This window comes from Stenella coeruleoalba, assembly GCF_951394435.1.
Source record: "Stenella coeruleoalba genome assembly, chromosome: 10".
Classification (NCBI taxonomy): domain Eukaryota; kingdom Metazoa; phylum Chordata; class Mammalia; order Artiodactyla; family Delphinidae; genus Stenella; species Stenella coeruleoalba.
The window spans coordinates 51433774-51460097 of NC_137156.1; the positions used below are offsets into that span (position 1 = coordinate 51433774).

The 26324-nt window shown below is 41.6% G+C and overlaps 1 protein-coding gene across 14 annotated transcripts in view; it reads right to left on the bottom strand.

Moving 5' to 3' along the window:
- GADL1 (glutamate decarboxylase like 1) overlaps window positions 1-26324 on the bottom strand; it is a 687722-nt gene that overhangs the window by 119991 nt on the left and 541407 nt on the right. For 13 of the 14 annotated variants that reach the window (XM_079933919.1, XM_079933917.1, XM_079933916.1 and 10 more), the window contains 9 exons: window positions 24324-24450; window positions 22009-22099; window positions 18074-18180; window positions 17274-17389; window positions 11404-11483; window positions 11228-11282; window positions 6434-6550; window positions 736-800; window positions 381-462 (listed from right to left, as the gene is read on the bottom strand). In XM_079933919.1, the coding sequence (XP_079790045.1) occupies window positions 381-462; window positions 736-800; window positions 6434-6550; window positions 11228-11282; window positions 11404-11483; window positions 17274-17389; window positions 18074-18180; window positions 22009-22099; window positions 24324-24450 (840 nt within the window). The remainder of the gene's footprint in view (window positions 1-380; window positions 463-735; window positions 801-6433; window positions 6551-11227; window positions 11283-11403; window positions 11484-17273; window positions 17390-18073; window positions 18181-22008; window positions 22100-24323; window positions 24451-26324) is intronic. The other variant, XM_079933914.1, reaches the window with a different exon arrangement.

The following is a 26324-nucleotide window of genomic DNA, read 5'->3' on the forward strand; positions in this document are numbered from 1 at the left end:
CACACATCTGCTCTCCTTTCTCAGGGAGGAGAAGTTTCAAGATAACTTAAATCCCGGACTTAATCAAGGGGAAAAAATATCTTGGCAATGTTTAAAACTGAGTTTAAAAATATAATCCAAATGAGGGCGAGAGAGACCATTTTGCTGTAAGTAGTGAGATTATATAATACCTAAATCAAATACACAACATTACCTGAGCAGAAGCACTTGTTTCTTTTACCTGGGTCTATTCAACTTTCCTTTCGATTCCATCAACATTTACCAAAGACCGTCATCTACCTCTGGCCCAAGGTATAAAATACAAGCAAAAATGGGTCCTCTGAAAATATGGTAATCTGCCCCCCTCCATGCCTGATGAAGGCCATAAGAGGAAAACTCACAGATTTGTCTTTTACAAGGAAAGCACAGCACTGAATCCCAGCCATCAGCATCTTGTGTGGATTCCATGCCACAGAATCAGCCCTGTTATGTTAAACAAAGAAAAAAACAGGGTAGGGAGGGGAGACTCAATTAGTTTCTACTGGTGGGAAGAATGCTGGTACATTCAGTATTCACGTCCAAGTTAGTGCTCCAAAGGATTCCTTGTGTGAGCGGTTTAAGGAGTTTGGGATTTTTTTAAACCAAAACAATTCCTTAGTTTTTTGCCTGTTTTCAAAATGTCACTTAACTGGGCAAAAGCCAAAGAGAGTCCCTAGCCTAAATAAAAGGCACTGTGACTGGGGAAACTACATTTACCTGTGGATGCCGTGCAGAAGCTTGCGGTGCTTCCTTGACATCAAGGCTGAGCCACCCCAGGAAGCCTGTTGAGATATTTATATAACCAAAATGATGTTATTTCAATGGTACTTGTTTACCAGCCAGTTGTTATTTGATGCTTTAAGTCGATGTTAACCAACGTGGACTCTAGGAAATTTTGATCACTGGCTCTACCCAGGCGATCAGAACCTCATCACAATAGATGGTCCCCCACTGACGCTTAGGAGTTAAATTCCCACACTATAAGGAAATTGGTGTAGTACTCATTGAGTTGCCTGTGGACAAAGAGAAGTGTAAAAGACACAGTCCATATCCTCTCAAATCTTAGAATCTAAAATAGACAATAGCCCTTCAGTGTTGACATTCTACCATACACGATGTACAAGTGCTGATCATGAGACATGGCTTCAGGAAAGGAAATCCCAGAGTCAATAAGTCTGGAGGAGAGGGAGGAAGAATCAGTGTGAGAAATAAGAAAGTCAGTTTGGTACTTGAAATCGAGCAGACTTGTTGTGAGGGAATATGAGGGGACCAGCATGGGAGATGTTGAAAGCTCTCCATGGTTATTTAAACTGCACAACATTGTACTGAGAACAGAGTTATCATCATGTCAATTTTTTAATAGAAAAACTAAGGTTTGGAGGTTATAAAATTTCCAAGGTCTCATAGGTAATAAAAATCAGGTCTGAGAGACAAAAGTCCATTCTTTTTTTACACTAACATCATATCTTAGGGAAGGTGACCAATTGGCCCGATGGTAGAACTCAGCATGGAGAATTGAGGTAGGAGGGGAGTTGCCTAGCAGAATTTTAAAAGGTAACCCCAATGAACATGTACCCCAACGTTCATTGCAGAGCTATTTACAACAGCCAAGACATGGAAGAAACCTAAATATCCATCGACAGATGAATGGATAAAGAAGATGTGGTTCATATATATTGGGTTGGCCAAAAAGTTCGAACTTTTTGGCCAACACGCTACAATGGAATATTACTCAACCATAAAAAAGAATGAAATAATGCCATTTGCAGCAACATGGATGGACCTAGAGATGATTATACTAAGTGAAGTAAGTCAGACAGAGAAAGACAAATATCATATGATACCACTTAATATGTGGAATTGGAAAAAAAATAATACAAATGAACTTACATAACAAAACAGAAATAGACTCACAGATATAGAAGACAAACTTATGGTCACCAAAGGGGAAAGGAGGGGAAGGCTAAATTAGGATGTTGAGATTAGCAGATACACACTACTATATATAAAACAAGTAAGCGACAAGGACCTACTGTATAGCACAGGAAACTATACTCAATATTTTGTAATAACTTATAATGGAAAAGAATCTGAAAAGAATATATATATATATAATATGTATGTATAACTGAATCACTTTGCTGTACACCTGAAACTAACACAACATTGTAAATCAACTATATTGCAATTTTAAAAAAAGATCTTTCTAAAAACTTTATGCCCCAAACTTTGACCTTGAGCATTCTAATATGACTATAGTGAGTATAATAATTTAATTCAAGAAATATTTATTACATATCTAAATAGACTGACACTGAGATAAGTGCTAGAAATACAACAGTAAATAAAACACTGAAATAATAACTCCAAAAGAAAGGTAAGGAAGAGCCCAATATCATGCAGAAAGAAATGGCAAGATTGTGTGCACCATGGATGTGAAAGAGGAAGTAAGTGAGAGGTCTCCACGATCCTCAGAGTATTAAAAAGCTGAGCCCAATGGTGGACAGTAAAGAGTGGCCTTAAGAACAGCTCTCTCATTCAGGGCTGTGCCCAGGGGCCAGTGAGCGAGTCACCCAGGGTGCACCCTTCAGCTCACTCGCAGAGTTGGACTCTTGCATGGCCCTGGGCGTGAATGCCTCCTTAAATTTTCAAATACCAAACTGACTTTCTTATTTCTCACATTGATTCTTCCTCCCTCCCCTCCAGACTTACTGACAATGGGATTTCTTTTCCTCTCCTTATTCTCAGCTCTCCTCTCCTTTGCTCATAACACCTACCTGTCCAATGAACCCTAGGAACCTCACTTGCCTCACCTTAGTCCCAGCCCTGTTTCCAGGGACTAGACTCTCCAGTGACCCCATAGGGTTCCCAAAGGTTTGTGGGCCGAAGGTGGTGTGCAGGCGAGTTCCAAAGACGCCCAGATAAAGGACTGATGATCAGGATTGTCAGTCAAGTCCCCTTGCTGCTGCCCTCTCTGTCCCACCAGAGTTCATGATGGACCATGTGTGACCAAAGCTGAGCTATGGAGGCAGCTGCCCTCAGCCTCTGGGAAAACGTGATCTGAACCTGCTAACTGAGGCTCCCCAGACCTGGGGTTTGAGAACTTGACCCTCAGGAACATGAAGATGACTTACATATTAGGTTCTTTTACTTCTCTTATATCCCTAAACTCTAAGTTGCCTGCTTTTCTCAATCTTTTTAACCCCCAACCGCATTAAGAACCTACCAGGGGCAACTAGGGGAAGGATTAATCAGTAAAGCTCAGCCACGCCCATTCACTCTCACCCTTTCCACCTGCCCACTCACACACCTGCCCTCATTGGTGCCTCCTGCACTGGCCTCTGCCTCTTCTTCCTCCTCAAAAAGTAGACAACATTCTGCCAATCTTAGTGAGCTGGATTGAAGTTTTAAAATCACATGAACTCTTTCAAGGCATTAGTTCACTGGTTTACAGGGTGGCAGGCAGAGTTAGAAGCAGCTCATCCACATATGTATTCCACAAAAGAGCTGAAAGGGGAAAGACGACGTGCCTGATGCCAGTGCCCTACTTGTATTGGCTTCGCTCCATAACCCCCTCACTCCAGAGCTCGCAACAACATCGAACCAACGGATGTCATTATTGAGCTATGAGCCAGACACCATGAGTACCATTTTACTACGTTTTTCTCTTCAAGTAATTAGTTAATAATTTAATTGTAGAGCCAATCTTGAATGGGAAGTGGAGGCAGGGTGGAATGTAGAGATGGCAGCCCCTAAAGCCCATGATTTTAAATACAGTGTTTGTCACCTCTCCCGGGACTTGGGATGGAGTGTGGGTGAGACACCGTAGGAAGGGTTGCTGGGAGGGTGAGATTTTGCAGTGGCCGCAGCCTCTGCTTCAGAGAAGAGCTGGACCAGCCCTGAAATCCTGGTCTCAGGCAGAGGCTGGGATAACATTGACTCTCGCAGATACAGAATAATCCTGGAGGCAAAATATTCTAACACAGCTGAAATTTTTCTCATTCTGTTGTTCAAAAATACATTGTAATTAACCAAATTTCAGACACTATCGGAGGTAAGAGTACCATTTTTTTGTGGATTGCTAAGAAAGAAAAAAAAATGACATCAACATACCAATTAGGTATATTAAAAATGTAAACAAAATATGTGTATCTTAGAAATAATAAGATATGGTATATATGCCGGGCAACCTGGTTTTATGGAAAACGCAGAAGACCAAGCAATTCTAATTACATTTTTAAAAAGAAATCAAGTAAATGCCAGTTTTTAATATTTTAAAGGATCTTTAAAATACCCTTTAGAAAATTTCAGGACTTCCCTGGTGGCACAGTGGTTAAGAATCCGCCTGCCAATGTAGGGGAGACGGGTTCGAGCCCTGGTCCGGGAAGATCCCACATGCCGTGGAGCAACTAAGCCCATGCGCCACAATTACTGAGCCTGCGTGCCACAACTACTGAAGCCCATGCGTCTAGGGCCCGTGCTCCGTGGCAAGAGAAACCACTGCAATGAGAAGCCTGCACACCACAAGGAAGAGTAGCCCCCGCCCACTGCAACTAGAGAAAGCCAGTGTGCAGCAATGAAGACCCAATGCAGCCAAAAAAATTCGAACAGGCCAAAGTAATCACTGTAATTTTACTAATTTTTACCTGTAAAATTAATAAACTACCCTTGGTATATGAAGTTTCTTCAAGAGAAGTTATATGCTCCTGCATAAAATTTTATCAACAGAATGATGTCTGCAATATTAGAGGATGAGTGAGTACTGTCTCAATGTTAGAGCTAATTTCTTTAATAAGTCATATAAACAGTTGTCAAATGTAATCTAATACTACAGACATTCAACTTGAAGCTTATTATATGCAAATAGAACAGTTTGCGTGGCTTAAATATTCCCTTATAAAAGTGTTTTCTTCAAAAATTCAACCTTTGATTTTTAGAAAATCTAGAGAGGTTTTCATTCACATCTTACAAATCACAATTCTTTCTAAGCCCCATAAATCTCTTAATATCATTCCCAATTTGGAAACTGCTGTAGTTACTCTGTTTTACATAAACCATATAATCTATATTTGATGTTTCTTTTATGAGAGTAGAATTTTTAAGTATAACTGCTCATATATTTGATTTTGCCCCTATCTCCACAGTCACAAAAGTACTCACTTCATATTATCTTTCAGGACATACTGTATTATTATGGTTCTAAGTCTATAAAAATCAATAAGATATAAGTTGAAATGTGAACAGATACAGATACTATAATCCCACTTAAAGAAGTCACAAATAATCTACCTGATGTATTGCCATTGGCTTACTAATCAAGCCTATAACTCTAGTGAGCTTTATATTACTACTTCTGCTTTTACCAAATATTAGCATACATTTAATGAAAGCTTTGAGTTGCTGAAAAATTCTTTTGATATTATATCATAGAAACTTTACCTTGAAAGCATAAAGTCATCCAAACTATAAAATTATGTGCAGGCATATCCCCCAAAGAAATGCTCAGTTACCTAATGTTCAGTAAGTCAAAAAAATTGTCCTTTCTTTTTCTGATAAGGAGGACACAAAACCACTCACTTACTGGAGGAAAGTTCCTCTCAACTGCAGGTTCAACAGTTCCTTCTACTGGGTTGAATCAAACTAATTAACTGCTATTTTCACACACACACAAAGAAAACCAAAATGCTCAACAAGCATTCATAACTGGCTGAATTCAACTTTTTAACCTTAAATAAGTAGAATTGTTAAGAGTTACTTTTAATTTAGGACAACAATTATTATGAACAACCCTAGGACCTACAAAACTAATTAGAAAAAAAAAAAGGCCAACCCTTTAAGTTAGAAAATTGTGAAGAATATAAGTTATCTCAATCCCTCTCCAATAGTTATCTATGATAGATCCAGATAAAACCTGTTTTAATTATGGCATGCAATGAAGTCATGCAGCCTTTTGCATTTTCCAGCTGACTGGAAGCACAGAATGTTAGAGCTAGAAGATCCTTTATTGACCACATCAGTCATTTCCCTCTTTACAGATGAAACCAAAACCCAAACAGCTGGGGTCACAATGAAGAGGAGGCAGATTCGAATCCAAAACCAGCCTCTCGACTGCACAGTAGGAAATGTGTCCCCCACACAGTGTTGCCTCAATGACAGTAGATCCAAGGAACCAAAGAAATGATTCAGGACAGAAGAGGAAATCTGGAAAACTAAGACAAAATGCGCATCAATGCAGGATCTTCTTCTTTATTACCTAACAGGAAACAACACATTTATTTCCCCTAATTAGAAATATACATTTAAATACAACTAGCTGGAGACCTCACATTTAGTTACTGGGAATATGAAAAACTTCCCACCAAAGCTGCAAAAAGGCTAGAAAGTTTAACAGATATGCACACCCAGATGAACTTACATCCACGTGGAGCCAGAGGCCATGCCTCTCGCAGATGTCCGCTATCTCATCCAGAGGATCGAAGGCCCCCAGTACGGTGGTACCAGATGTGGCACAGACAAGGAATGGAGCTGCACCCTGTGAGAAGGACCCACACGTGAGAATTATAAGAATCATCATCGTCACCATTAAATCTGTGCTGCAGTAGGTTGGTAAACACAAGGGTTATACACCCAGACATTTATCTGGTTTCTTTGGAGATAAACATTCATTGAGTGAGTGTTGTTTACACTTCTCCATCACATGGCCTCTAGTCACTATAAATAGGCTAAAGAAACAGAAAATGCCATGACAATAGTATCCTTTGTCCCAACTCCACATGCATCCTTATTTCTCTTTACTCTCATTTTCTTTATTAGTCTTTTCTGTTCTCTAGCTTTTCTGGATAGAAGTGAATAAACTCAACCTCCACAGCAAACTGGCATCCTGTGTGACTCCTAACTCCTTCCCAGGGAGACTCATCGGGGCCTCCCTAACACCTCCAAAATAAGAAGGAACAGGACTGGAAGACAAACAGCCAGCTCCAGGAGCAGACCATGCAGCCTGTCTGCTTGTCACCTGGTAAAGTAAGAGCAGCTACAAGGCAAGGGATGTAATCAGGTATAAATTTGGCGTCAGAGGGGATATGGTAACCTCATTGGGATACACTCCCCCAAACGGGTGCTGCCACAGAGAAAGTCATTAGAATGTGCTGGAAAAGAGAACCTGCGTCTTTCTGCCGTAATTTTCCCTCCTCATCCAGTCCATGGCTGCGTCTTGCGGAGAGAGCAGGTACCCGTGAGAAATGGGAGGAAAGGGAGAATGTGGGAACAAGTGCAGAGATGAATGGTAATTCCAGCCGAGCGAGCCAGGCACCCTGGTCCCATGAGGGATTTTGTGGCAGCCATGTAGAAGACAGTACACGAGGTTGTTTCCAGATAGATCCATCCCAACATGTTGGCAGAGGTGTGTTGCTCTCTTTGGAAGTGCCATGAGGGGAAAATTTGCAGACAAAGGTGGTGATCAGGAGAGCAAGTAGAATCCTGATTCTAGAGCACAAGAAGTCAGTGGCAAGAATACTTACTTGCAGAGAAAGGGTCAAAGTCATTTTAGGATGGAGTCATTTTTCCCTCAGTTTTATCGTGAAATACACTTGTTCTTGTAAAATAATTTAATGTCAGGGGTGTTCAGCTTGAACCAGATTCATTCCAATTTAGCTGACCTTTGACAGAAAGAAGTTATTTCTCGATGGAAAGCGGGGCAGAGCAAGGACGCTTGGTCCACATCTCTAGGCTGAGATGCACAGGAATCAAAGTGATGGTACACAATGGAAACATCTGCCACATGGGGAGACAGCTGTGACACATGGACTACAGTCCACCATGCCTCCTAGAGCACGGCCAGTAGGTGACAGAGCCCCTGGGACCATAGGCTTTGGGACTTCTTCCCTGTAATCAACTACCAACAGATTATGTCTTTATCATGCCCATGACCTAAATGAAATGTGACCAGATTTACATCCATCAGTAAAAGCAATAGAAAAAGTAATTTACTAAAACCACTGAAGGTGTCTTTAATGGTTGAGCTTTCCTTATAAAGTCTATGACATCCTGACAATTGTGAGACAATATCTATGCTAGCTATTACAGACCATTAATGAGTTTTCCTCACCTGTTTAATCTAGCTACAAATATAAGTCCCAGAAATTCAACTTTCATAATCTGGATTTAACCTTCCAGGTTTTTTTTCCCTTTCTCATATCTCACACTGTTAATGAGAAAAGTCAGTGGAAACAGTATTGACTGTGTGTTGCCAATGAGTTGTATTCTCTAAGAAAGTTTGTCATTTCAAATACTCATACACAAAAATACTTCCAATTATTCAGTGTTTATACTAGTTTTATCTTTTTATAAGCACTTTAGAACTTCTGATGCTTCTGTGGTTTTTACCATCTTTGTAATGGCATCAAGGTAAAGGTCACTGCTCAACAGATTTTTAATGGATCGTGGTTGGCCAGGGAATTGAACCCCAGCAGCAAAAAAAAAAAGTTGATAACTATTTCCTACCTCTGTAACAATATGAGTTAAAAACTTGAAACAAACAACAACAAAAAGTAGGTCTGAAGCTACTGAGAAAAAGAAACTAGTCATCAGGTATTAAAATGTCAGAATGGATGCAAGATTTGTCCTTAGTGAATCCAAGCTCAAGTTTTAACTGACTTGAGAGAAAACTGAGGAGGCATGCCAACACTAACCCTGTTGCCCTACTTTCAAATGTGCCTAAAGCAATTTTTACTTTTTAAAAACTTCCCTTTCAAGTTCTCAACTTCAGGATATGTCACTTTCATGGACTTTCATTGTCAAAACAAACAGAAATTTGAACAATGAAAATAATAATGACTGCCGTGGAGTAAAATCCATCCAATATGTTAGAAGATGAGTTCTTCATGATACTTTAAAAAGAAAAAAAGGTTTGGCTAGCTTGCAGGATGCCTGGCAACTTACTCACTATTCTGAAAATTGGTAAATAAGGGAAAAGAATAAAATATTGGTTCTGTCTTGCTTGTCCAAACTGTTTCCTTAGGGAAACCAAATACGGATGAAGAAACAAAAATGTTTAGGGTAGTAGGCCTGCCACTAAATGAAGAAGGAATGAGAGAATGAATTAGAACATCACTAATGAAATAACGGGTCTAGACAATGATGACAAATGGCAGCAAAATCCATGAGGTGAGAGGCTGATGCAGAGTTCTGTGACAGATGGACCGATAACAAAAGGAGGTCCAAGACATCTCCTGATTGAAAGGCAAAATGCCACACATGAAGTCGTCCTGGTAAAAATTCCAACCTGAATCTTCCCAAGTCTCAGTATCTAACAGCCAAATTACAGGAAATATAGAAAACAGATGGGGAGGTACAGGGGAGGGGAGCGCTTAGAGTCTCAAATTCTTGATGGAATCAACAAAATCCATAATGTGAAAACTCTACAGGGCAAAGGACTTGGTTTCTCCAACAGATCAGTTGCAGGGGAAAAAAGGAGGGGAGACTGTAGGTTAGAAAAGATTTATGTGATAAATCAACCAAATGCCACACATGGACTTTATATGACTCCTTATTCAGACCACCAGCTATTTTTTTAAAAAGGCAATGGAAGAAAGTTTAATCAGAGTGAATACTGGATAATATTAAGAACTTATTCTTGCTTATAATTGCGTTATGGGCTTTTTTGAAAGAGAGAGTGCATATCTTTTACAGATATACTGAACTATTTATAGATCAAATGACATAATGTGTAGGATACACTTCAAACTGATCTAGAGGTACTGGGAGGGGATGTGGGCATAAGCTAATGATTGTGAAAGTTGCATGACTGGTATATGGAATCTCATTATATTAGTTTTACATATATTTACAATTTTCCATAATGAAAAGTTTAAAATTGAAAGAAAGAAAGAAAGAAAGAAAGGAGGGAGGGAGGGAGGAAGGAAGGAAAGAGAAAGAGAGGAAGGGAAGGAAGGAAGGAGGAAGGGGTGTTGGTGGGTGTTCCCCACCAACAAGCATTAATAACATAAAGTTCTTTTTGATAGGAACTTCTGTAGAAAAAGATAAAACTAGATTTTAAAAAATAGATAAAACTAGAAGGTGATATCTGTAGTTCACAGCAGAATAAACAGGTTGCAATATAGAATTTTACCCAAGAGATAAAGAAATCTGATAACCTGTACCACCAGACAACTATCAAATCCACTTGTCAATGGAATGTTTTAAAAAATATCGTGCTAAGGACACACACCAGAAGCCAATACATGTGCAATAAAGGCAGAACTTTTAAGTACAGAATTTCACACCAAATACAGTGATCTAGCATGCTCCAGACAAGTTGAATTTCATGAAAAATTTTTAAAAATATGAAGAGTGAAAGAAAAGAAATATAATACTAAATCTTAAAAAATAAAAATTAAAGAACCCATCTTTCCTAAAGTGTGAAGCCCTCTGAGGAGAGGTAAACTTATATCCCAGCTCAAAAGCTGGGCTTTTAATTTTCCAGCAGTCACACCCCACGTTGTTGCGGTCTATTGGAAAGTGGCGGGAGAACGGTCTGAAGCTCCACTGGCATGGGGGCTGCGGGAAGATGGCTGGCCCCAAGACAATGCCACACCCAAAAAGCAGATGCCAGGCTTAGCTGGAGTACAGCAGGTGACCAGGGCCATGCCTTGTCTTCCCCAGCAATGGAGGTGCAAGCTTTAATACATCCTGGCAGCTAAGGAAGAGAGGATAGTCTGCCAGAGCTGAAATACTAGACCCACACCCAACAGGGGGTGATGGTTATGGATGGGCTTTGGGTGGAAGCAACCCAGGAGGACAGTTTGATCAAGAAATCAGAAATCATCCTGAATGCAGCCCAGAGACAACTGGTTTAGCCTGTAGCATCCTCAGAGTCAAGAGCTACGTAGGAGTGTGGATGCTGGGACCCTGCTAGAGAGGCTGGGCTCATCTTTTGAGGCTAATTCTAGGCAAGAATCCGGAATCCAGTGATGTCAGTGTTTTAATAAGCTCCAGCCATCTGGGAATGAGAACATCTGAGAAACTCCGCAGAACGTGTAGAGCAAGCACCCGGAAATAGCACATCTGTAAATGAGCTTCCTCCTTTAATTCTAAGGGGCCCTCTTCTCTCTCCCACACATACAGACGTGGGCCTGGCTGCTGGCCCTGCATGCTCCCCCAATGCCCAGACACACAAACGTTTTCTCTCCCTCCCTCTCCTTCCCCCTCTCACCTCTTTCTTGGCTTGCCACACTTGCCTCTCCAGCTCCTCAGGTATCATCTTACCTCTAAGAGACACAGGTTTGAGACATTGTTATGTTCAGCTGTGAACAGACCTTGGTACTGCTTTTTAAATAGTTATCGGTTTCCCCCTCCACCCACCTGGCTTCTGGATCCTGTCCCCATTACCTTCCATCTGTTTCCACAAAGCAAACATTCTCAGTACCAATCCCAAGAAAGGAGGCCGCCTTCTTCATAGAGTAATGACACTACATTCAAAAAGGCAAGGGGGAGAGAGAGACACAAATACATAGCATGAAAAAAGCACTGTTTATTTATCTAAATGTGTGTACATTATACGGCTAAGCCCAATCTTTGGAATTGTATTGCCATAAAAAAAAAGAAAGTCATTTAACTGAGCTCTTTAGTATAGTGGTTGAAAACACTGATTTTGGTTGGGGTCAGAGAAACCAGGATTTAATCCAAGTTTTCCCAGTTACAGCTATAGACCCTTGAGCAAAGAACACATACTCTCCAAGCCTCCATTTGCTAATCTATAAAGCGGACCTGTGGATGCCTCCTCCACCTGCTCGTCATGGAGTTAAATGGGTTAATGTATGTAATGAGCTAGCACAGAGCCTGGCATACGGAAAAAACTTGGTCACTGGAGGCTGTTGTTTTACGTAACATTGAAAAAGTTTCTCTTGATGCTACTAATAAAACTCAGTATTAATGGAAACAGAATTTAGTCCACTGCTGACTCAAAAGCCCTCTAAGGAGTGAGCAGGACTGTCTCAAAAATTGTAGTCACAGACCACAGGAGGATCTGTTTTCAAGAGCAAACAATGGGTTATAAATGCTGATCAGACACTTGACCAATCTTGTTTAATAGTGAATATAAGACTGAAATTAGACACACGGGAGTGTGGCTAAATCATAACAACAAAAGTAATAATAATTTATAGACACACTACTGATGCAGCCCTGGCATGAATGAGGCTAAGAGCTGGCTTTGGAATTAGGTCTTGTCTATTTCTTATCGGCAAATAGTAGTATAGACTTTGGAGTGTTGGGTCTTTTTGCCCTACGTAAATCCTATCAAATAATTAGCATTCAAACATTGGAGATGTCGCTCTTTGTACATTACTGTGGACAGGTGGTCAATTAATTCCTTTTCATGCCAGAAAAAATGAAGGTGCTAAAGGACATTATTGTACCAAAAAACCTTAGTAATTTAATTTGTAGGTATGAATACATTAAAAGAGTAGTCAAGCCTTCACACTTAATTTGATATATTTCCCTCAAATGTGGTAATTTTTTTCCTCTTTTGTCAAGAGAGTTTTATGGGGAGCTCTTTTTGAATTCTGTAAAAATAAATGCAGAAGTAACACCATCAGGAAAAATGAAACCATCCTAAATAATTAATTTCCAAATATCAAACAGGACACATTCAAAATGCCTATAGGATGCATTCATTTCGAGTTGTTACAAGAACATGTGCATAGTGAAGAGTAATAATGTACATGAAAATATAGTTAATTCCCTACTTGCTACATCAGCCCACCATAGCTAAGGTGACATAGCTAATGTGAATTATTTCTCACCAGAGATTGGGGCTCTGGCACCAAACAGCTATTGGTTTCATAATGATAAATAGTAGCCTACCCCCACTGACATCTGCCAATAAGGAAAATCACATTGCTTTGCCCTGAGAAACAGCAAAATACCCCCAACCAATGGATCTGCTGAATAAAAAACCTGTCATCAGAATAAGAATAGCTTCGGTGGAGCTATTTTTGGGTATCTCAGGGCAAAGTAGAGTCCACTGTCAATCTCAAATGGATAGAGACAGCTTTTCACAAGTCTGAAAAACTGAAGCCTAGACATCTGAAAGCATCAGAGGAGGAAAAGAGCCCTGGAAGGGGAAAAAAAAGAGAGAGCAACGCTTCAGACATACTGAGTAGTTTCAAGAGAAGAAAAAACCTAGAAGGCCGGAGTTCAGAAGTAACAGCTGCATTTAGAAACAAGAGGCGCCTACTCCCTTCACTGGCAGAAGAGAAGTTAGTCCTTCTAAGACCCAATCTCCCCCTGAGTTTCACTCGTCCACAGAAGACACACAAATCTCAGTGGGCATTCATTTCTATAAAAGTAAGACGGCCAGTGTCCACAGGAAAGACAGAATTGCACTGAAGTTTTCCTTCCTGGTTCCAGCAAGGATTTCATCTGTGACCTTGGGTTTCTCAGTGAACCGCTGCTTTCCCCTCCTGTGGATTGTGTTCTGGACACTTGAAGTCCTATGATGCTGACTAGTTTGAAGTTCAAATTAGCTTCAGGTGGTGGGGAGAGCGGGGTTATGAATGTTATGCCTTAGGAAATAAAGAAAAGGAATGTACAGGGACTTTTCCAAGAGCACGCAGCTGGTTCAATTCCTAAAGAGGCAGAGTCGGAATCCAGATGGACTACCTTACACCCTGCACAACATCCTGAAAAGCACCTGCTGGCCCGTGAATGCCTGCGATGCCATCCAAACTCAGGGCAGCCTCACCTAGAGAGCAGGGCCGTGATGGAGGGAGTCAGGCACCTCAAGTGCAAAATTTAAGGAGGCGTGACCTTGAAACGTGGACTCTACACGTCTCACTTGCCTCATCCCAGCCTCGATCCTGTTAGTGAGGAACTATGACAACTGATCACTGGCCTGGGAGTGAAAAGGGTTTCTTTTCTCCCTCACTTTTTAGTGGCAGACAATAATCACTACTTCATGCTAATTCCCAAAATGATTTGAATGACAACCCTAAGATTTCTATAAATGTAAGTAATTCATATCTAACTGCTAATCAGGCCACAATCTGTTCCTTTTATTACTTTTCTCCAAAAGTCCCCTTCTCTTTGGTTCCCGCTTGGCCTGGAGAGGCTACCTTAGATATGCTGACAGTCTAGGGGTCTCTGCTGTGATCTTCCTGGTCTTCACCAACAGCTGAATTACCGTGGACACCTGAAGTGTATGCAAAAACCCCTTTAGTGGCGAGTGCACATATTCTGCATTTGATGGTGCAAGGCAGAGATGGAGTAACTTACCCTGGTTCATCTGGGGCTGCAATAAAAACTGGAAAAGTAAGGCCACCTGATAAAACAATCTGGGAAAATAACCAGGGGGCCATGGGCCAACGCCTGAAAAAAAACAAGGGGGCTATAACAAAAAGATTAGCATAGGGTTTAGGATCTTTTAGGAAACGCAGCTTTCTTTAATTCTTTTTTTTTCCACTAAGTAATGAATTGATTTGTTGTAAATAGTGGTACAGAGGTCCCTAAAATATGAATTAAAGTAATGCCAATGCTATGACTTGGGTCTCTTTGGCAGAGCAGGGAAAAGAAGGAGCTACAAAGAAGCGTATGGTGGCTGGGGTAAAATTCATATATTCAAGGCTACAGTGTGTTCAAAGTCATGGAATTTTTCTATGGAGTTCACTTTGTTGTGGACTGAATGTTTGAGTCCCCTCAAAATTCATGTGTGTTTAATCCCTGCCCCCCAATGTGATGGTCTCCAGGGCGAGACTCTGATGGGATGAGTGCCCTTGTAAGAAGAGGAAGGCAGGCCTCACTTTGACCACGAGCCTGGACGGAGGCAAGGCCATGTGAGCACAGAGGTTCACTCGCCAGGAAGCAGCTTCTCTCCAGACACCAGCACCTTGATCATGGACATCCCAGCCTCCAGAACTGTGAGAAATAGACGTCTGTTGTTTAGGCCGCCCACTCTATAGTTTGCTAGAGCAGTCTGAGCAAACTAAGACACACATCTAGCTTGGTTTTATGGCTCCATCCTCTGCTGGTCTGTTAGCCAAGGCATATATTTTACCTCTTTTCGCACCTATATCTCCACCGGAGATTTTAAAAAATACTTAGTTCTGGGTTCACAACTTTTCAATTTCTTTTCATTCCCAACTTGCCAGCTACACCTGTTACTGATCTTTCCCAGGCATAATCTTTATTTTAGGCTTCCATAGAAATTCTTCCCTCTTTCTGGAGCAATTATCCCAGAAAAGAACTCTGGTACATTTTAAACCAAATGAAGAACGAAAAAGGCAAAAGTAAAAGCACTGCACTGATAGGAGGGCCCCTATTTAATCAGCTTTCCAAGGCATGGAAATAGCAATTCTAATGCAGAGGGGCTCTGCATTTCTGATACACTAGGGTTCCTCCAACTGAAATACCAAGGATTGGAACCCGAGGGTTGGAACCAAAGTTTCCCAGGGCAGGAAAATTCTACTCCATAATCATTCCAAATAACCAAGCATTTTCCACAGATGTCCACATTCCCAAGCATTCTCCTCTTGCTACAGAATGAACATCTCATGAGGAAGGGCCTGGGGAGCTGAGGTCAGAATCTCAGACTAGATGACTCCTCCCAGCTGCCCCCAACTCAATGCCCACTTCGCCCTTAGCGCTGAACTAACCAGAACTCAGGCAGGGCAGGGGGAACACGCGGGGGTGGTCAGGTTCCTGCACCATTTATACTTTTGCCATAATAAAGTAACTTGCTCTTGAAAGAAAGTAACAGACACAGGAAAGTCCAGCTGGAATTAACAGAGAATTTTCAGAGTTTGCCCACCTCACGTGTTTGACAGGAGACCTAGGATTATTGCAGAAGGTACAGGAGGGGACATGGGGAAGAAGCAGTGGTGGGATGGACCCCCAGAGGCCCCCACTGGAATCACAAAAATAAAAACAAAAAAAGCATCCCTTCTAAGTAAGACTGCATATGAGCTGTGCTCTGCATTATTATTGCTGGGTCATTCTCCTCCTCCTATTACTACTAATAGCTAACGTTTTTGTCTATCTAGCATGTGCCAGATGCTACTTTACATGCTCTAACTCATTCAATCTTTGCAATAACCCACTAATCAATCAGTGCCTTCTAAGCTCATGTCGCCACTGGGCTGCTTTAATGGCCCCGGACTGTTCACTGCTCCCTGCATCCAATCCCTTTTCCTGGTGGCTTTGCAGAGTCCCCTTAAGATGTGAAGTCTATTTTCCCATTTCTTGGATCTAGGTTCCTATATACAACTTATTTTACCAAGAAAATGAGGGAGAAATGACAATGTGCCAGTTCTGAGCCCAGGACTCAGGAGGCCCAGTGTGTGTCCGTGCTGTTTTTTACCTGCAGCACTGTCATGACAACACACCTGGACTAGCCTGCTGGCGGATGAGAGACAAGTGGAGCATCACTGGGGTCAGTCCAGCCCAGCCACTCCCAGATCAGCCACTCGCCAGCCAAGCCCAGCAAAGAACAGCAGCACTGCCCAGCTATCTCCAAACTCGAGGGTAACAATATCTGGCTATAGTTCTATGCCACTGGGTTTTGGAGTAATTTGTTAGATATTAGAGCTAACTGATACACTCATTTTTATAAATTAGGAAACTGAGCCACAGAGGAATTAGCCAACTTACCCAAGGTCACTCAGATAGTAAGTAGTGGAGACAGGAATTGAATCCAGGCAGCCTAGCTGAAAGCCAATGCGCTCATCCACAATTGGACCTCCTACTTCAGTGGGGAGCACAGTGAGATAGGGGATCGTGGCAACATCCAACTGTGCGTGTGTGTGCGCGCGTGCGTGCACGTGATGTTCATTGTTACTGAATATCTCCCTTTCCTCTTGAAGAGCCCTTGTGTTAGCCATTCAAAGCAATCAATTTCACAAGGAAATGGGAGTAGAAGACATACCTGATATCAGTAGCAATCATCTAAGTTCTCAAAAATAAGACACTCAGAGATTCAAAGAAAGAGGTGGCACTTTCAAATTAAGTGTTATCTTTTCTCTAAGAAAATGTTACAGGCTATAAATTTTAAATAAAGGTGATGTACAAAATTGGGTGGCCAGGGCTTACAATATCAAACCGATCAGAATTTCTTTTGGAATGAATACAACGTTGTACATAGGCACGTGACTCACACATGGATGGGATAAGAGCACATCGGGAGCACCCAAACAAAAAAGCCCTCTTCATGATGTATTCATTCTCAGAAAATCTATATCTCATATCAAAAATAATTTGTTTTTTACCTCTGCCGATGTGAAAAAGATTAATCTTGGCAAGCCAGACAGCCCCTTTTCTTTAATATCAGGACAGTACTTGTATCTGGCTAAATTCATGGCATACATATTGGACACTGAACCACCTGCAAAAACAAAAACAGAAATATGTATAGCGTGACGTCCTTGTTCCCCAAGTGCCGGCTACGGTAGGAGGCATGGATGGCTGCCGGTGCACCAGCCTAATGACAAATTACTGTCAAAATCAAGGGAGCACCCCCCCCAATCCCATTACTCTTACACACTTCCTCATCTCCAGTTCCAGAAGTTTTGGTCTATTCTCTCATTCCAGAGCTTTTCTAAACTAAGAGTTTCCATCTCTGGACTTAGGACGAGTACCCAAGTCTCCATAGTTAATAATATTCTTTCTGTCTGTCTCTAATCAATAAAATGACAATACACGCTCCTCCCTGGTTCCAAAGAAGGACTGTAGGAGAAATAAAATATGATTCAGGAAACTTCTCAAGTAAAATTAATTGATAAACTTGAAAAACGTATGATAGCCCTTCCTAACTTCCAGCAACAGATAAATTCGTGTTGGATATAAATCCAAAATTGTAGACATCTCATTTGTTAGCATGTATGTCACTTCTGTAGCATTTATGCAAAATATCGTCACTCTGGAGAAAGGCACAAGCTCGATTCTCCCCAAGTGGCATGATTAATATCCAAGTTTTTGTAATGTGGAAGTCTGTGGGGAGTTGTTCCTCAAATAAGGCATGAATAAAATTGTAGATGCTTTAATGGAGGCAATAACTAATTGTACTTACCTGGGTTAAATATTCCATCCCCTTCTTTCCAGCCAATAAATTCAATCATTTTCTTCAGAACCGCTTCTTCCACTAACAGAAACACTGGGGACACCTCATACGTATAACTAGATAGATATAAAAAACACTTCACTTCTATGACTAGAGTCAAACCATCCCTTTGGAGTCCCAAGAAATGCACACAGAGTTTTATTAAACCAAGTGGCTGCTGAAGTGTGGGTAGAGTCTTTGGAAATGAATCCATCGGAAACAGAGAATACACAGTCTATGACAGCGCTGGTCATGGTTAGATAAATGTCAGTAGCTGGTGGCTTTAAGGATACTAGCTACTTTGCAGTCTTAATTTAGAGCAAACCTTCAATTTCATTGGGAGGATCAAAGCAGTGCACCTGGATTCTTTGTATTAGTCATGAACAGCGGCCGTTTAGCTCTTTGGTTGCTGGTTAAAGAAAAACCATTGTCATGGTAGCCAGGTTTATTAGGTTACTACCATGAATACCCTAGCAGTCAGCTCTAGAACTTGGGATTCCTCCACCACACTCCTGGGTTTGTACAAATGGCAAGAGCACTGTGGACATCTCTTATGATGCGATGATTTTACTACACAGTGCTACCTGGATCCCTGTCATGAAGGTTTGAGGCTCTGGGCTGGAATGCTGTCATTAGAGAGCATTGCTAAGTTAGCCCCTTTAGGAATGTCCTGTGGTGGTTCACACCTGATGACTGGTCCAGTTGGAGGTACAACTGGGCCTGGCCTTGGGGGCCCAGCTCCGGACCACACTGAAGGGCCAGGGTAGCTCCAGAGATGTCTGTGGGGTCAGCCGAGGTGGTCTTAGCGCCTACACAGTGGCTTGACTCCTATCTCTGCCCACTCCTGCTTCCTTCCCCTCCCTTCCCCTCCCTCAAACCCTGTTGACCCCAAGGGTTTCCCTTAATAAACATCCTACTCACTAAGCTCCATCTAGGGCAGCTGCCCAGGAATCCAGCCTGAAACAGTTACCATGTAATTTTATAACGTTTCTTTCTTTCTCCAGATAACTGGAGGGTGACTAATATGTATAATCTCCTTCTTGAACAATTAGGTGATTACCTTAAATTGAATCTGAATAAATATGTACTCTAAATATGTAAGCTAAGCAGACACATTTAAATTCATAGTCACGGAATTTAATGCAATTATGTTAACATCAGAAGGAAAAAAACTTTAGTAAAGAGGCAAAAAAAAAAAAAAAGGAAAAGAGAACACCTACTGTGTTATCACCTCCCTACCTGCCAAGCACTCTAAAGTTACATCATTTTTCAAACAATTTAGCTTCTATTTTCAACCATGCTAGGAAACCACTTTACACATATCAAAAGTGTGAAAAAAAAGTATATATATGTACGTGTACCTACAAATAAAAGTGAAATAATCATTCACTTTTTAGTAAGAAGAAAATACTATTAAACTTGTCTTTGAAAACTAGCTCAACTGTAAACCTAGAAATTGGCCTGGAGGTAGAGGAGAGGACAATACAGAATGCGCTCGTGGCTTCGTGAGATTTTGAGTGGACTCCTCAGCTTAGCAGCAATTTAATACTTCAAAAGCCTCTAAATATGTCAGTAAAAGAACCCAGATGAGGAGTTAGAAAGATCCCAGGACTTAAAAGGAGAGGTTCATGGGCTTCCCTGGTGGCTCAGTAGTTGAGAGTCCGCCTGCCAACGTAGGGGACACGGGTTCATGCCCCAGTCCGGGAAGATCCCACATGCCGCAGAGCGGCTGGGCCCGTGAGCCATGGCCACTGAGCCTGCGCGTCCGGAACCTGTGCTCCGCAACGGGAGAGGCCACAACAGTGAGAGGCCCGCGTACCGCAAAAAAAAAAAGAGGTTCACAGAATTGTGTAATTTCACTATCTTTTCTACCACTTAACTCTTCTACCCATTGTAACCTGGTATCTGGTATTGTCTTGAATTATTCCACGAAAAATTCTGTAACTGAAGTCACCAATGACATCCATGTTGTTAATCCAAGGGACATTTTTAGTCTTTGTCTTAGTTAAACACTCTGCTCAACAATATATGACTCCGGACACACTCTCCTCCATGGCTCCCAGGTCTTCCCAGTGGATTTTCTCCTTCTTCTCTCTCCACTGTAGGCTTATTCTCCTCCTCCCAACCATGAACTATCAGATGCCCTCAAGGCCCAGGCCCGAGTCGTCTTCTCTCCTCACTCTATGCTGTCCTGCAGAAAGCGCTTCTCCATCTCCTGGTTTGTTTTTATTTAAAATATCTCCATCCTGCTCATTAAAATCACTTGCTGGGCTATGAAAATATATCAGTGCCTGGGACACATAGACAGAAATTCAGATTTAATTGGTCTGGGCTGGGACCCAGGTCTTAATATTAACCAAGTTCCTAGGTTGATTCTAAACAGCAGAAGGAGTTGAGAATCCCTGACTTTAGGAATCTCATCCATGCCCGCTACTCAAATTACCATCATTTGCCAGTAACACCTAAATTTATAACTTCCATATAAATATCAGAATTTCAGGCCCATATATATCTCAACTCACCAAGAGTATACTCTTAAATATTTCAAAGTTACTGCAAATGCAAATGTTCACAATTGAAAACTGAATTACTGCTCTTGCCTTTTCAACCATATACTTGAAAATTGGTCCCTCTTCCAGTGCTTCTTATCTCAGTGAGTGACATGACCAACAACCCAGCTATTAAAGCCAGAAACCCAGGCATCATCTTATAAACCTCGCTCTTGTTCCCATTTCCAAGATCCAGTATATTATCCAGTTCTTTCTGTTTTATCTTCCAAAGACATTTTTCCCCCTCTATTCCTACCACTTCTGTCTAAATCCAAGCAACTATCATCTCTTACCTGACCAAGGTAATGCCATCCTAATGGGTCTCCTCCAATCCATTCTCCATATTTCCAGTGATCTTTTTACTAAGCAAATGTCACCTAGTGATGTGGAAACCTTCAATGGCTTTTCATTGTACTTAGAATAACTCATAAATGTGGCCCACTGGGCCCTGCATGTCTGGCTCCAATCTTGTCCTCCATGACACCCCCCATAACTTTCTCAGCTACACCCACCCTGACTTTTCGGTTCATAGCACATGCCATGCTGTCTCTTGTCATAGAGTCTTTGAACATGCTGTTCCCTCTGGAACCCATCCCTCCTCTTTTCACCTAGTTAACTTTCATTCTTTCTTCAGCACTTAGCCGTCACTTCCTCAGAGAAGACTTCCCTCAGTGCCCAATAAGGAAAACTTGTCCCATTTATATTTATAGCATCATGCACCTCTCCTTCATTTGAAAATAATACATTAATTTGTGTAGATCATTTTGATTAATTTTTTTTTTTTTTTTTTTTGCGGTATGCGGGCCTCTCACTGCTGTGGCCTCTCCCCTTGCGGAGCACAGGTTCCAGACGCGCAGGCTCAGCGGCCATGGCTCACGGGCCCAGCCGCTCCGCGGCATGTGGGATCTTCCCGGACCAGGGCACGAACCCGTGTCCCCTGCATTGGCAGGCGGACTCTCAATCACTGCGCCACCAGGGAAGTCCCATTTTGATTAATTTGCATGCATCTCTTATATCACTAGATTATTTGCTTCATGGAGGCAAAGCGGAGGTTTGTTTTTACACAAAGTATCTCTCCAGCACCTTAGCACAGACATGGCTTTTCATGCAGGAATGAGTTCCTAATCAATTTTCTCATCTGTTAAGTGGAGATAATTCCTGCCTTACGCATCTCACAGTACCACTATCGATCAAACTGTTCTTTGAATACTGCAAAGTGTCATAAGACTATTCCATTATTTATGATGACACTGCACAAATGAAACCATTAAATAGAAGTTCATGAAATAAAATTTCACCTACTTAACAAAATCTCTAATCCATATTCCTTGTAAAATTCCATTTAAAGGTACTCACACACTTGGGTTTAATGCTTCTGTCATAAATCTGGCCACCAAAGAGTAATAATCAAGTCCAGCATATAACTGGTTGAAAAATCTTGGATGGTCTGTAAATTGAAACAGAATATTAATCTACACAGCAGTAAAAAAGAAAGAAAACTATCGACAGAATAACATAAGTGACTCCTTCAGACAATGTAAGCAGCTGGATACAAGGAGTATACAATGCATGATTCCACTTATATGACGTTCAATATGGGGCAAAGCTGATCTGTGGAGACAGAGATTAGAATCCTGGGTACCTTTGGCAAGGAGATATTGATTAGGAAGGGGCTTGAGGGAGCCTCTGGAGTCCCAGGAATGGTGTATATCTTGCTCTGGGTGATGGTCACTTACACGCAGATATGTACAAATTCACTGAGCTGAGCACCTGAGGTTTTCCACTTTCCTGAATGTAAATTATACCTCAATTAAAAAAAAGCATTTAAAATATTGTCATGTACAAGGGAAACAAATGTTGAAGACCCATTTCATAGCCCTGTCTACTGAACAATATGTTTCTAAGCAGAACTTGAGTACTCTTTTGAGAGCTTTGCTTTACCTGTTTCTTTTTAAATACAACCCAGACCCAAACCAGAACCTTGAGAGATGGATTATTTGAGCAGTTTGTCCACATATCAAAGCCTGCTGCTACCTTTACCTTCTAAAAATATCGATGTTAATTTCCCTAATTTAAACACATTTCACTCACCAACAGGGTTCACTTCAGGCAGTGAGTGGCCTTTTAATTTTTCAGATTGGGCCATTTTTTATAGTGCAACTGGCATCGTGTTGATGGAGTACGACGTGACTCATCATGCAGCTTACATAAACTTTCTGATTCAATGCACTTCAAAGGCAGTTGCCTTTAAGGCTCGAAAAACTTCAGTTCCAACTTTCTATTTTTTTCCCTCCTATAAAAGGTCTCATAAAGGTTCTTGGCTTTACACAGTGTGAATATTCACACCAAACCCCCGGCTAACGGCTGGCTTGACATTCTCAATCATAGGAAGCCCAGTGTGACAAAGAATAAAGAGGCAGGAGGCCTATTTCTAAATTTGGGTATTTGGGAATCATTTTAGTTAGTGACCTCTCATTGCAACTCACCACATTTGGTTTTGGGGTTTTTTTCTCTTGAAACCAGTTCAATGAAAAACAAAAGTCTCAGAAGAAAATGCCTTTTCGTATAAAACGTGGCAAACTTCCTCTATTCTGGCAAAGGAAACCAGACATCGCTACAAGTAATTTTAATAAGATTTTTTTTTAGTTCCGCGTTAATTTATGATTGATTTCCATGGTAACTTTATGGAAAGTATCCAGTAAACTGAAAAATCTACTGCATTAAATGTCATTCTACACTTCCGACATGCACTGTAATAATGAGATATGTATCTCTGCTTTTGAAATGCTAACTGGTTTTTTGATACATACACCAGACTTTCCCAAGGGAATATAAACCAATTATTTTTAGCCAGGATTTTATTATGTTCTTTCCACTAAATTTAGTTCGGTGTCAGAACTCACAAGGCATAACGCCTGTATGGTCTTAAGCACTAGATTACCTTTATATCACACTGAGAAATGCATATTTTGGAAAGTTATTCTTCTACTTCTGACACTTATTCACTGGGTATACAGGATATTAACAGTCAATTGGAACAGGACTTAAGCACAAGACAAATATCATGTTACTGCATTTACAAAAGATCACAGTGGTTAAGCATTATTGTGAAACTATCAGAGCAAAAACTCCCCATGCATTCATTTTCTTATACCTTCCGAAAGGTTTTTATCTTTTGATCCTGCTAGATTTGATCAAATAATTTGGTACTTGCCAACTGCCAAGAGTACTTTACAAATAAATCTATCCCTGTTTATAGTAAAGACACCCTCTTGAACATTTTGGGGGGCCATATTCTGGGTGATCAAGATTTAAAATCCCTTAACAACTTCTAAAATCAAAATACTGTTTATCAGTTTGGACCAACAAAAGAAATGATAAGTAGCAGTCATGATACTGCTACTTATCAGGAGGATGAGGATTGCTGAAGAGGAGATAATATTTACATATGACCACTAACCATCAGTTTTTCTATCAACCTACCTTTGGCCTTGACAAATCTATTTTACGGATTAGATGGACCATTGTCAAAACAGAACCACTATTTTTGATCCAGCTTTCTCATCCCATAAACAGTGCCCTAGTCGCCTTTACTATGAGGTAAATACAGGCTTAAGAAAATGGAAGAACGTGTTAGAGGCACGGATCAAGGGAGTCAGTGAAGTTCTTACTGGTCTTGACGCTGTAGCGTATGACGTCCTGGCAGAGTTCCAACAGCCGGTGGTGTGGCTCTCCTGTGTCCCTCAGCTCCAAGTCGAGGAGCTGTTTCAGCTGTTCAGGGGGCCGCCACTCACAGACCTAGAGATTCGGCAATGGCACAGTTAACTGGGCACCTGCTAGAGCCAGGTGTGGAGAGGATGTCAGAAGCGTGGCCCCTACCCTTGTGAAGCTTCCAGACAAGTGGGAGAGAGAGAGATTTAACCTGCAGCCATAGTTCCCTGTGACCAGAGCTATGATGGTAAAGCAGATGTGTTGGAACAAAGGAGGGACCCCATCTTACATTTGGGAAGATGTCCTGGAGGAAGTGACATCTAAGTTGTGACATAAAATAAGAGTGGGATGAACCAAGCAAAGATTAAGGGATGGGGTCATGCAAGGGGCCCTCTAGGTGGGAGGAACAGCACAGGCAAAGCTGAGATATAAGGGCACCCACAGCCCTTCTGAAGAGTGAAGTCCGTTGGTGTGGCTTGAACACAGAGCCTGGGGGAGGGAGGGAGAACTGAAGCTTGGCTCCCGGCATAACTCCTAACTTGTCTCTCTGCTTGTCCCCTGGCCCCATACAATCTACTCTCAACCAGGCAGCCAGAATCCAGAATGCTCCTCTTGTATATGAGCCACGGTCACCCCTCCGCTCAAACACCTCTGATGGCTCCTCATTCTTTCAAAGTAAAAGCCTACGTCCTTATAATGACCTAAAACGATCCTGTACAACCTCCTTTCCTGGTGGCACTGCTTTCCTCCCAGCTGACTCTGCTCCCACAACCTGGCCTCCTTTCTGTTTCTTAAAAGACCGGGCACATTCCCACCTTTGGGTCTTTGCCCTCAGCCTGGAATGACCCCCTCTCCAAATATCCTCATCACTAACTTCCTCACTTCATCCAAAACCCTTCTCAAATGTCACTTTCTCAACGACAGCAATCCTGAGTCCTTATTTAAAATCCCAGGCTGCACATTACCCCATCTCTAGCAATTCCCCCCAACTGTTTCTTCTTTTCCTTCTTCCATAGCACCTGTCACCTTCCAGTGTGCTGCGTAATTCATTTATGATATCCTACACAATCTCCATGAGAGCAGACATATCAGTCACTTTGCTCACCGATCCCAAGTAACTAACATGGCCTGCCGTAACAAGAGGTTATCAACAAAGATGTGTTGAATGAATGAATGAATGAAGAGATAAACAAGGCTCAGATTGTGACAGGCTTTGTGTGGCATGTTACAGAGTTTGAACATGGCTCTAGAAAAACTGTTATGTTTTGGACAGGGGGATTATATGATCATATTTGTGTTTTAGACAATAGCTTTGGTTGCTATATGGAGATTCCAAATAAAATTGGAAATAAGAGGTTACTCTAATAAACCAGGCAAGAGAAGGTAGTAGTCTGGATGAGGCTAGCTGCTTTGGGAATGAAGCATATCTGGAGATTTTGAAAATGCACCATCAATAGAACTGAGAAAGCTGTAGCACATCAAGGATGAGGGAGAGCAATGAGCCAAAGGCCATCCTGAGGTTTCCAGCTTGCACACGGGTTGATGGTGGATGGGGTGGGGTGGGGATGATGATTTTGGGGCACATTTAGTCCAAGGCACCTTCAGGACACCCAAAAGGGGTGTAGCAGTTGGACTGAAGCTCTTGTAAAAGATCAGGAACAGAGTTCCAGGCATCCATTATAATATGACACAGGTGACACAGCTCAGTGGGAACCTACAGGAAGAGGGGAAGGCGCAGGGTCTCACCTGGGCGGCGCCAACGCATGAGAAATGGTCAAAGGGAGAGGAGCTCAGTTGTGAGTTGGAGGACAAGCCAGGGAGGCAGGGAGAATCCCAGGAGAGTTTTGTGCTACTAAACAAAGGAAGAAGGATGCTTGAAGGAGGAGACGGTCATCACTGTCAAATCCTGCTGAGAAGCCGACTTAGACAAAGCCTGAGAAGTGCTCCTGTGATTTATCGAC